At 37.5% G+C, this 12,178-nt stretch overlaps 1 protein-coding gene across 1 annotated transcript; it reads left to right on the plus strand.

The window, feature by feature from the left end:
* The first annotated feature begins 291 nt into the window (after nucleotides 1–291).
* On the plus strand, nucleotides 292–8,076 carry flot2b (flotillin 2b). The gene is made up of 11 exons (XM_057350892.1): nucleotides 292–492; nucleotides 1,148–1,229; nucleotides 1,650–1,740; nucleotides 2,289–2,412; nucleotides 2,492–2,610; nucleotides 2,758–2,871; nucleotides 2,951–3,070; nucleotides 3,220–3,434; nucleotides 4,607–4,790; nucleotides 5,343–5,492; nucleotides 6,096–8,076. Exons 1-11 carry the CDS (start codon nucleotides 444–446, stop codon nucleotides 6,132–6,134), a joined length of 1,287 nt encoding a protein of 428 aa, XP_057206875.1. The 5' UTR covers nucleotides 292–443; the 3' UTR covers nucleotides 6,135–8,076.
* Nucleotides 8,077–12,178: the final 4,102 nt, after the last annotated feature.

Genomic DNA, 12,178 nt, shown 5'->3' on the forward strand with positions numbered 1-12,178 from the left:
ACCACTACTGCAAATGATGTAAAAATGACTAAATACTGGCGCAGGATTTTCTTTTTAAAATATATTCACAAGAATACATAGGTATAAAGATTCTGATATCTCATGAAATGTGATATCATTTAAAGTGCAATATAAGTGAACGAATATAGTCGGTGTTTCCCGTAATCATGACAACACACTGTCCTTGTCTACAAACCTAGAACGCTAACTACGTAGATAACATTTAAGGCACCACACGCGCACCCAAATGCTGTCCATGTAGTCAGTTCACTAGGTTTGAGCCACAGTCCATACAGTATCACGTACCTCCCTCCCTTCCTTCCTGCGGTGGGCAGGGTCGCTTGTGTTGACAAACATTATTCTTTCACTAGGGCGTAGGAGAATTCGTTTTGAACATTTAGGAATACACAAGGAAGAATTAATATTTTGTATTAAATGCAAGTATGGGTTGCTGCCTGACTGTTGGACCGAATGAAGCGCTCGTAGTATCAGGTAACGTGATAATAAATGTGCGTGGGTTTGCTGGAGCTTGTTCATTTTCATGCATTTGTTTTCGCATTAATCCCGTATTACCGTATCAATGTTGAATATAACATTTATTGAGAGTAGTATGATAAATAATGTGAAACAATCGTGTGTTAGCTAGCTACATTCACGTTAGCACGCCTCTTCCGCCTTTGCGTGCGAGACTCATTCATCACACGTTTTAGCCGTTTTTACCATTTATACATTTTCCATACAGAAATTGCTACACGTTTTATACCCGTGTTATATTTAGTTAAAATATTTATTTGATAGATTATAGCATTAATAAATAATTTCCCGTATAAATCTCAGCATGTTTGTTTGCAATACTGTAGAGACTGTAGAATTGCACTCGATTGTGGTTTAATATTCAATAGCTATGAAATACATTTATACAGATATTAATTCTTTACTCGTATTTAAATGCTTCCTAGTAGAGCATTAAACTAATAAAAATAAATAAACGAATAAAAATTATATATAAAAATAACTACAGCACTTTAGTATTACAACTTTTTATGACATGCAACATTGAAGTAGGCTACCGTTATATATCAAATCACCACTGAACCCAATTCAAACATCATATTCCTTGTCTGTGTCATTGTGTTTAATCCTCCAGGTGCCTGTTGTGGGGCTGATGCGAAGACCTATGTGGTGGGCGGCTGGGCGTGGGCATGGTGGCTTATATCAGACACTCAAAGGTAAATGTCAGCCAAAGAAACCACCACAAATGCTTCCTGCATTACAAGTTGTCAAAAGTTCAGTGTAACAATGTGTGTTTTCATGCTTTTCATGTTTGCTGTCAAACAAGTTTATGTGTGCATGCTGTATAGAGGTCTTCAGAGATTTAAGAGATAACTTCAGTCCTATATGTTTATTGTTGTTCAGAAATCGATTTTGTAGTATTTCTCTATGAGTGTTTAAGTTTCTTGATCAACTGAGTTGATTAACCATGATGATCATGTTTTTCTATTGAACGTGTTTCTAGTATGCAGTCTGATTGCATACTTTCTGTGAGCTAAAGCTTTCCAATTGTTCGGATTCTGCAGTGCTATTAAAGTCTGGTTTTTCCTGTTCATTTGTGCTTGACTGTCATGTTCGCCCACTGTTTTTCATCCCAGAATTACACTAGAAATTATGACACTGCAGCCCAAATGTGAAGATGTGGAGACAGCAGAGGGAGTCGCCATCACAGTTACAGGAGTTGCTCAAGTAAGCATGTATTCACAGTCATCCTACAGCACATTTATTTTTAAAACACGTATTTAAATTCCTGTCATGTGGTTGATCGTAAACGCACAAATATGTCAGGGCGATTGTGACAAGCCATTTTTTTCTGTAGCTTTAAGACTTTAGGTTGTAGGTTTACTGTTGAGTCCAATATAGTTTTCACACCCCCATCCTTTCACACTCCCAAATCTTTGCGTTAGCTTGTGACATTATATTGTTTAAAAGCAATTCATGCTTAAATCTGCTGCGTAGGATTTTGTTGAAATAGACTTGTTCACTATTGACCCTTGGATCTATCATAAAGGCTACAGAGCTACATGTGCTACCCCACAGTCACACTTTTGTTCTGCTTCTCCACAGGTTACTTTTATTACAAGTTACATACCCACCAAAATAATAGCCTTATCTTATGGTATAGCCTTAGCTTATTGTATTTATCGTACCATTATTTTTGAATATGAGACTTGAAAAGAAACATGTTGTTGTTCACGATATATATACGCTTTAATGGTTGCTTTGTGTTTTGTCAGATCAAGGTTATGACCGACCAGGACTTGTTGGCTGTTGCCTGTGAGCAATTTCTGGGAAAGTCTGTCATGGAAATCAAGGCTGTCGTCCTTCAAACCCTGGAGGGACATTTACGTTCAATCTTAGGTTAATAGATCACTAATAATTATAATAAAAAGAATCATGTGATTCATAGACTAATGTTGTGTTGCCTTTTCAACAACAGGCACCTTAACCGTGGAGCAGATTTATCAGGACAGAGATCAGTTTGCCCAGCTGGTGAGGGAGGTAGCAGCTCCTGATGTGGGTCGGATGGGCATTGAGATCCTCAGCTTCACTATTAAAGTTAGTATAGTGAAGGCCATGAGGGAGAATTTCCAACCATGTGTGTTTTCAATGACCATTAAAATGCATTTTGCATATTATTTAATAAAGTCCCCCCAGGTAAAACAACTAAACAAACAAAAACCTAAAGCTAGTGTTTCTTCACAGGATGTCTATGATAAACTGGACTACCTGAGCTCTCTTGGCAAAACGCAAACAGCAGCTGTTCAAAGGGACGCAGACATCGGAGTGGCCGAGGCAGAGAGGGATGCTGGGATCAGAGTGAGAAATTGCGGCTTTTCTCTCATTAAGCCGATGCATTATCCATTAGAGTTCATTAACTTCTGTGTATCCTGGGTAGGAAGCGGAGTGCAAGAAAGAGATGATGGATGTCAAGTTCTTGGCAGACACTAAAATGGCTGACTCTAAGCGAGAGCTTGAGCTACAGAAGGCCTCTTTCAATCAAGAAGTAAACACCAAGGTTTGAACCAATTTCAGAATCATCGTCTTTATTTCTGGCCATCTATGTTAGTGAGCAAGCATAAACGGCTATATGTATGATGTGCAATATTGATTGTTCAGCAAGAATAGCAAATGATCATGTGACACATGTGTCTCTCCATCACACAGAAAGCAGAGTCTCAGCTGGCCTATGAACTGCAGGCTGCTAAAGAGCAGCAGAAGATCCGACTGGAGGAGATCGAGATCGAAGTGGTGCAAAGGAAAAAGCAGATCTCCATCGAGGAGAAAGAGATTCAAAGAACGGAGATGGAGCTGATCGCAACGGTCAAGCGTCCTGCCGAGGCTGAAGCTTATAAGATGCAGCAGCTGGCTGAAGGACAGAAGTGAGCATGTTTGCATTGATCTCTGATAACACTGCGAAAATATACAATTTATATTTTGCTTTATTATTTATATTATATTATATTGTAATAGAAAACTTTTTTTATTAATGTGAAAACATAATTATATATTACAGTGACTGTTTTAATGCTCTAATCCAGGGGTCGGCAAGTAAGTTTGGCATCGGGCCAAAAAAACAAAGTCGCTGCTAGATGACGGGCCAGAACATAGTCAAAGGATAATTTAAGAAATGAATTGATGAAAAATGCAACTACAATAGCCTACCTTTAAAAATATAGTTATTATATAATTATATATATTACATAATAGTTATATATTTATTTAACGTAGCCTATTTTTTACACTCCTCACGTACTTAACTGCATTTTTTTTTGCCTGCTGGGGGTACGCTATTACGTCGTGTGCAGAGTGATGTTAACGTTAAAGCTAGCTAGATGGTGAGAAAAAATGGCACTATCAAAGAGTCTAAAGAGGAAAGTTGACAGCAAAAATAGGGCATACAAACAGGAATGGAACGACAACTATGCATTCATCCTACCTAGTTTTGTGAATGCAAAGCCGGTGTGTCTTATCTGCAACGAAGTTGTCGATGTTTGCAAAGAATATAATATTAGACGGGGCCACGAGACGAAGCATGGCACCTTAAAAAAAGGGAAGCTGAATTTGCTCAATTGTTCATGTGTTGTTGCTGAGGCCCTGCAAACGATTTCTATGCTTCGCTGTTAGTTTTTCATACCCCATATTTTATGACGGCTATTTTAGAAGTGTGTCTAGCGATCGACAGACTCCTTAGAATATCTTTCAGAACTTTTCAAATTAAAAGCTCACAATTCATTTCAAAATAAAACATTGCTGCAAAAACGTTCTCGTACTTTTAATTTGAAGGCAAATTCACTAAAGACGTGATTGTGACATCTATTTCGGAACCATCTGCGGGCGAAATAATCAAAATAATGCTGCTGGCGTGGGCCAGATATTATTGCTGGCGCCTGTTGCTGATCACTGCTCTAATCTATTGATTAATGGAAATACGAAAAAATCAAAAGAAAAATCTTTAGGCCCATTACGGAAAAGAGCGTTTGAAGGGATTGTTCTGTATCTGATCTGTAACACAGACTACAATTAACTGCAATATATTCATTGAACTGAACAGGATGAAGAAAGTGCTGAATGCCCAGGCAGAGGCCGAGAAGATCAAGAAGGTCGGTGAGGCAGAGGCCATCTCCATCTCATTCGTAGGGAAGGCCGAGGCAGAGAGAATGAGACTGAAGGCTGAGGCCTACCAGCAGTATGGAGAAGCTGCCCAAACAGCCCTTGTTCTGGAAGCACTGCCTAAGGTGATGAATCTTTGGGTTGCTGTCTGTTGTATTTACTTTAAAGGTGCTGTGTGTAATTTTTAGCGGCATCTAGCGGTGAGGTTGTAAATTGCAACCAGCTGCTCACTCCACCCCTCCCCTTTAAAGCACTGTGGAAGCTGAGAAAGGATTAAGATGTCAATACGTCTTCGCTTCTTTCCCAAAAGATATAGCATATTTATGAAATTCGGTCGGTAGAGCAGTTCGTCTGTTTAGGGCTACTGTAGAAACAACATGGTGACATGTCAACAACATTCTATGCAAGGGGACCCGAGGTGTTTGTAGACAGAAATAGCTCATTCTAGGATAATAAAAACATAACGCTTCATTATGTAACACCTCTGAAGACATAGTTATGTATATTCTACTGCATTTCTGTCAATAGATCCTCCAAAAAACTACACACTGGTCCTTTAACTAGTGAATGAATATTGTATTGAATCTCTTGATAGATATCCGCATTGCAGTGTCAGGGTAGATATCCAATGATTTGATTGAAAGCATTTTGAATTCACACCCTCTGTCCACCCTCAGATCGCTAGTAAGGTGGCGGCTCCTCTGGCGAGGACCAATGAGATTGTTATTCTCAGTGGGGAGGGCAGCCGCGTGACCGGAGAGGTGAACCGGCTGCTCGCCGAGCTGCCCGTGTCCGTTAAGGCGCTCACAGGCGTGGACCTGTCCAAGGTGAGAGAGGAAATCAATTGTTGATTAAAACTCATTTAAAACTGTGAAGTAAACAAGGTCTTTTCAATGAGAAAATGGTCTGATGGGCTTTTGTTGGAGAAGCAATTCAGAAAAAAACATATTACATATTAACCAACCGGTAAAAAAGCAAAAATCGACACGTATTTAATACAGAACTCAGCACATCAATAAACTGCAAAGAATTTTGGATAAGATTTTATAAAGTCTGTTTAAAATGAGTCAGCTCATTTGGCAGCCATCTTCGGAATGTTTTAGGCAGATATAGTCATGCAAAACATCTCCTTTTTCTCCTGTTTTTATTTTGAAATATTAGAATTGGGAAAATAAAAATTTGAGAAATTAGAAATGTGAATTGGTCTAATTTCCTGAAACATAAAAAATCTGAATGTTTAGGAAATTGGAAACATGTGGAATACAGTATGTTATATAAGTACAGAAATAAGGAATAATTAGTTTCAATTCTGCTTTATAATGAGGACATAAATAATCAGATCTTTTTTTGGGGTAGCTTTGTCCTTCTCATAAAGCTTCTAGACTTCATCTCCCCAAACCATTTTAAAACAAGATCTTGTACCCTCACAGGTTCCTCTGTTGCAGAAGATCACAGGTGCTCAAGCATGAAGGCAATCCATCCCATCTCCTCCATGATCTGTTGTATGCACTCACTGAAACTGCCTTTAGAATACTTGGAAGATCTTTTTTTTTTTAATGACAACAAACGAAAACAAAACAAAAAACAATTGAATAATAATTATAATTCATTACATTTATATTACGCTTTTTCTGGGTACTCAAAGCGCTTAACATCGGAGGGGGGAATCTCCTCAACCACCACCAATGTACAGCATCCACCTGGATGATGCTACAGCAGCCATATTGCGCCAGAACGCCCACCACACAAACCAGTTTATTGGTGGAGAATAGATTTTCAATACCTCTGGTGCCTTAATGTTTTTTAGGACCAGACTATCTGCATGCACTGCTGCTCTCACATTCCACAGTTGACTTTATTTTTACAGCATTTGCCTTTTAGTGCATCTTTCAAAGGCCATAAGAACATAAGGTATTGTTTTTTGTTTTGTTTATCTTTGTAGTGTCATCGCACCAAGTGACATTTGAACCCAATACACTTTTTAAATTTTATACATTAGAGTGACACTTCAGCACTTCCTAAAGTGAGTCAGCTTAGATCACAATCAACTATTTTGTGAAAAGTCTATCACTACTTTTTTTATTTGTTGTTGGTTATATTTTTAACAAAAAGAGGAAAGATTGCTTTACAGATCTTGCCATGAATTATAACAGTCAGCTGATGTTGTCAGCTGTAGAGTAACAAATAGCATTTTAATGTAGAACCGTCTGGCCATACGGGTGAATATCGGTGTCAACTTAGATAGAATAGCTGAGTGCTTTTTTTTACTTTAAGATGTTCCAGACATATTACAAACGTGCCCTTTAGAAACAGATTCAACTACTAAATGTTTTCATAGGTTTCCTGAGCTCACCACTTTCTAACACTATGTTTGCCTGTATATTTTTATGATCTTTAAGTATATCTGTGCTTTGTTTTTGTTTGGTTTGTTGTTTATCAAATTTTGTTAAATGAATTTAAGCATCTGGATATTTTATGGCTTAGCGCTGAGCCTTTTTTGTGTCATCAATGACAGCCATGCATAGCAAACGCTTTCTAAAATATTAACCTGAGTTACACTAAAAACTGTAAATGTAAATATCTGCAGTACCATCAGAGAAACTGAATTGACCTTTTATGAACTATACCGTCCTTTTCTGTAGTAGTTTATCTAGTTTGTGTACACTGTGAAAGTTAACATTACCTCGTTTTCCTCTATTGTTGGGTAGTTAATGACAATTTGCAATAGAGATTTTGATATGTTTGTAACCTTATTCTGCTGTGTTCGGTAATGCTGTTATGAGGAAGTCACCATTCCTTCAGTTTATTTCTCACACTAATATAAACACCAATTGACAAAGCCAAGAGATCGCTCTCATTTTCTATACAAATCTATGGCGAACAGTTGTTACGTTCTGCTTGCGGGCTCTTTTTTTATTACATTTTTAAGAAAATCTGTATTTTATTGTTTATTTATTTTGAGTTTTATTGTGAATATATGCTTCTTGTTTTACTTTTTCATAGAAACTGATCAAACCAGGAGTTCTCTGACTTTATTATTTTAATGTGTAAACCTCAGATCGTTTTTGTAAAGGCCTTTTTTACGTTTGACTTATTCAGACCTGTTAAAGCCATGTCAGGTGTAACCATTTAGCATTAAAGCACCAGAGACTGTTTAGTTAATGTGCTTTATCTAGCATTGCTTAGACAATGTACTGTACTACTATGTATTGGATAAACATAGGAATCTTAACATTGAATTGAAAAACAAAGCTCAGAAGCTTTTAGTTAATATACACACTGACTATCCCATAAATATGCCAATGAAAATACGGGAAGAATTCGGCAGTTTTATACAAACGTTCCACAGATCTAACTCAGCATGTTTATGGTGCATGTGTTTCCAAAAATAATAAATGTAATGTGAACATGCTTCTGTCCATAGTCTTTCATTCTAGTAAAGTGCATTTGGCGGTGTTAGGTATCCATTATGTGACACTGCGACCCTGTGGTTACAACATGCATTGCAGTATTAATCTAATTTGTAAAACAGTTGCCTTTCATGAGATGCCCACTTATTAGCAGGATTTTTCAATAAATAGTTTTAGATTTCTAGGTGTAGTTTTATATGTATGTATTTACTTGCAGTGCAAGAGGGATTCTGACAGAATGTAAATGTATTGATGTATACCATTCAGAGAGATGACCCGAAAGGAGGCTAAGAGCATTTTTATGGCTGTAATGATTTAAAAAACAAATAATGCTGTTGTTAAACTAGAACTCTGAAAAGGCTGAGTAACAAAAACACCATACAGGGGTTAAAGGTTAGGTAATAGTCAAGTGCATACAGAAGAGGTGTGTCTTCAGCTGTTTTTGGAAGGTTTCTGTGGTTGCAGGTGTAACCAATCGGGTGGAGGCTGGCAACTCATTTCACCAGAGGAACCTATAATAGGTAAAATTTTTTGTGATGGTGTGATATAGATACCGCTCCTTTCCAGGATACCTTAAAAGATCTGCCTATTAGATATACAACTCCAAGTGAGAACAGTTCAAGTGATGCCAAGACTGGACTGGACTTGACTTTTTACATTTATTTTCTGTATTCAACATGTTTTGAGATTAATAGAATGTTTCGGCCCAAACTTAACCTCCGGTAATTAATTTGTTACAGTTAATATAAACATTAATCAATAAATGTTTAATATAACTTAATATTAACGTAAATTAAATATATAATAAATGGTAATATAACCAAACACAGACCGGAAGTTAACTTCGGGCCAGGCGCGTGCATCCGATGAAACAGTCTATAGCTGTTGCCGTTTTTCCATTTTCCCTATTAGTCTATTTCATATTGTGAAACAAGAATATGGAGATGGAGACAATGCACATGAAATATTCTGCATAATGAATTCTAAATGCTCAGATGTGGTTTCTTTCTTCTAATCCCCGGACCCCTCATAATTTATTCTGCCAGCAAGTGCGACAGACTCCACATCCCACCAGTGGAAGCCTGTTTTACAATAATCCAGAATGTCTCCTCACTCTTTGAACACGCGTCCTCCAGGCAAGACATTAAAATAAGATCACAGCGTTTGCGAGAGAGACATCTGACGTGTGTTTATTCAGCTTTTCTAAAACCACGACTTGCACTCTTTCATTCTCTTCACACATGGAGACGCGTGCAAGAGACGTGCCGAGGATAAAGACTCTCTGTAATTAGTGCTCTCTCACTCTCTTTTTCTCTCTCTCTCAATTATGAAGCTCGGCTACATATTCATCACGCCCTTGTGCACTGTAGGACAACATCTGATGCTCCTCATGGCACCTGAGGGTATGTACTGGAAAAAACATGTTAAAGTTGTACTCGTTACACATATAAAAAAAGGTGCTTTTGAAAATTGTCAGGGACGGTGAGTGCAAGGCAGAGGACCCAGACGCAGACAGCAGGTGAGGGGTTAACAAAAACTGATTTAATATAAATAAAACAAAAATTGTTTTTACCCCCACGAGGAGATGAGGGGGCGGGAACAAAGACGAGACCCGAGAGAGCGTATGGTACATCATAATATCATGTCTCTCTCACACTAAACATGTGGGTCTGTCATGATCCTGCCACTAGACTAGAAAATCATGACAGAAGCCCCCCCCTTAATGAACGACAACCTGGCGTTCCTCAAGGGGACAGACAAGACGAGACTGACTAGGACAGAAACATGAGTAAATCTTACATTGTAAAGACAATAAAGTAACACAAGAGTCCAAGGGGGGAAGTCCAAATAAAGGCAAGGCTGGGGAACAAAAACAATGGTGCCGGCTGCACCGGACTGGAATGCCGGCTGCACCGGACTGGACGGGGCTGGATGCCTGCGGCTGCGGACCCGGACTGGATGCCTGCGACGGCATTGACCCTGGAAGGGAACCCGACGGCCTCGACCCTGCAGGGGAACACGGTGGCCTCGACCCTGGAGGGGAACACGGCGGCCTCGACCCTGGAGGGGAACACGGCGGCCTCGACCCTGGACTGTCTGCTGGGTGCTGTTGTGGTTGGATCATTCTGTCAGGGACGGTGAGTGCAAGGCAGAGAACCCAGACGCAGACAGCAAGTGAGGGGTTAACAAAAACTGATTTAATATAAATAAAACAAAAACCCACGAGGGGGTAAAACAACAGAACAAGGGTATAAACACGACCGGTCACAGGAACATAGACTAACTACACTAAACTAGACAAGACTAAATACAACAGAATCATGACAGAAAATGTGTTAAATATTATGCACACATGTTTAACAAACTAGTTTAAATCATGTGTGAAGTCATGTTGAGATTATTTTGATTGTTTAAATCCCCCACTCATTTTAACTAATTTTACTCTTGGTATATTGGTATACAAGAAATAAAAAAAGCAGCAGAACACCAAGACGACTACATGCCAGTGCACATACTGTTAACAAAACACAATTCTATTTAATAATTTTTGGATGATTACTAATTTATGTTTAATGTACATTTTATAAATAATATAATATTATATATAATTATTTTTATGATAAAATTGTAATAATAAATATTGCAATTCATAATAATTACTAAATAATAATAACATAAATAACAATTAATATTTTTAATAACTATATTACTTACATTCACACAGTACATACATAATATATTGTTATTACAAAGATTAATTATTTATTTTAATATTATTTAGTAATTACTGTGTATTCACAGTTTTATAAAAAATAATTATATATAACATATTACAATTATTAATTACTATTTATTAATTTCAATTGTATTTATTAATTATTAATAAACACAATGTATTAATTACAAATTATTAATTACAATTTTATTTTAAATTAAACAAATACATTATCTAAATATTGAGTAACAATAGGAGCATATATCACTTAAAGTGACTAAATAGGCTAAAACATCTTTGCATTTATATTTTTCCTGGTAAAAATCATGTCATTCCTTCATAACACTAAGCCTTTCACCAAACAGCATGAAGGACTTCAGAGAAGAGATGATGTGGATAATTGCAGTTCTGTTATCTTCACGTAAAGCCTTAGGGTATAACATTAACTTGGTGACTAAGTAACAGATCCAGCCAAAGCCTTTTTTTGAATTTAAGTGTGTGTAGTCTTTCTAAAAAAGCTGTTTAAGAGCTTTTACCACTTAGCTGCGTTATGCCATAAGAGGAAAAGAGCAAAATGGCATTGATGAAATTATTGATCTATCATTTACTTCAGAGAAGCATATGAGTAATGCAGCATGCTGGGATTAGGATGCAGGGCTGCGCTGAAGCTTTCCCACAAGCTGACAGCATGAGAACAAGCAGCCTGACAACCGGCAGATGTGTGACTTCCAATAAAAGGTGATGAACAACCAGCAGGTGCGTTACATTTTCAGATAGAATAAGTGTGATTTCCACTGCAGAGTAGGAAAAATCAGACACCGTTTTGCCTTATTTTAAAGTAATTTTCTCCGTTTTTTTAATGAAATTATAAAAATGTGAGAGTAAACTCGAGTGAAATAGTCTCTGAAAATAACTGTTTCAAAATATCAGGTTAATAGCAATGCCACTGGCTGCAGACAGGCAGTTAAAACTGGGTCAAAACACATCAAGTGAATAATAATAAACATAATACTTTCAGTGATAACATTAAAATGTCAAAGAGCACTATAATAGTATCTTACGTTGAGTACTACAGTCAGCAAACTGAGTTTGTAGGCAATTTAAGAGGCAAACTCAACAAATGGCTGAGGGAGCTGCATGCTCGGCATACTTAAATAGGTGCAGATTTTGAAGCTGTTCCCAGACAGGCCCTGACAGCATATTATTGTACATATTTAGGCTATGGTGACAGTCAGGCTGAACAAACTTGAAACACAATAGACAGAATAGCCTATAGGATATACAAATAAATGTCAAGATTGTTAACAGTGAAGCGGGGTTATTTGATTTTGCAACACACAACATGGTGTTATTCATTTAGTATATTATTTAACACTTCACAATAAGG

Source organism: Triplophysa rosa, linkage group LG14 (assembly GCF_024868665.1).
Source record: "Triplophysa rosa linkage group LG14, Trosa_1v2, whole genome shotgun sequence".
Taxonomy (NCBI): Eukaryota; Metazoa; Chordata; class Actinopteri; order Cypriniformes; family Nemacheilidae; genus Triplophysa; species Triplophysa rosa.

Excerpts from the sequence above, each read along its gene's own strand:
- flot2b (XM_057350892.1), top strand. The coding sequence starts at position 444 with ATGGGTTGCTGCCTGACTGTTGGACCGAATGAAGCGCTCGTAGTATCA. Across the intron at positions 493-1,147 it reads TGAAGCGCTCGTAGTATCAG|GTGCCTGTTGTGGGGCTGAT; the intron begins GTAACGTGATAA and ends TTAATCCTCCAG. Across the intron at positions 2,413-2,491 it reads ACATTTACGTTCAATCTTAG|GCACCTTAACCGTGGAGCAG; the intron begins GTTAATAGATCA and ends TTTCAACAACAG.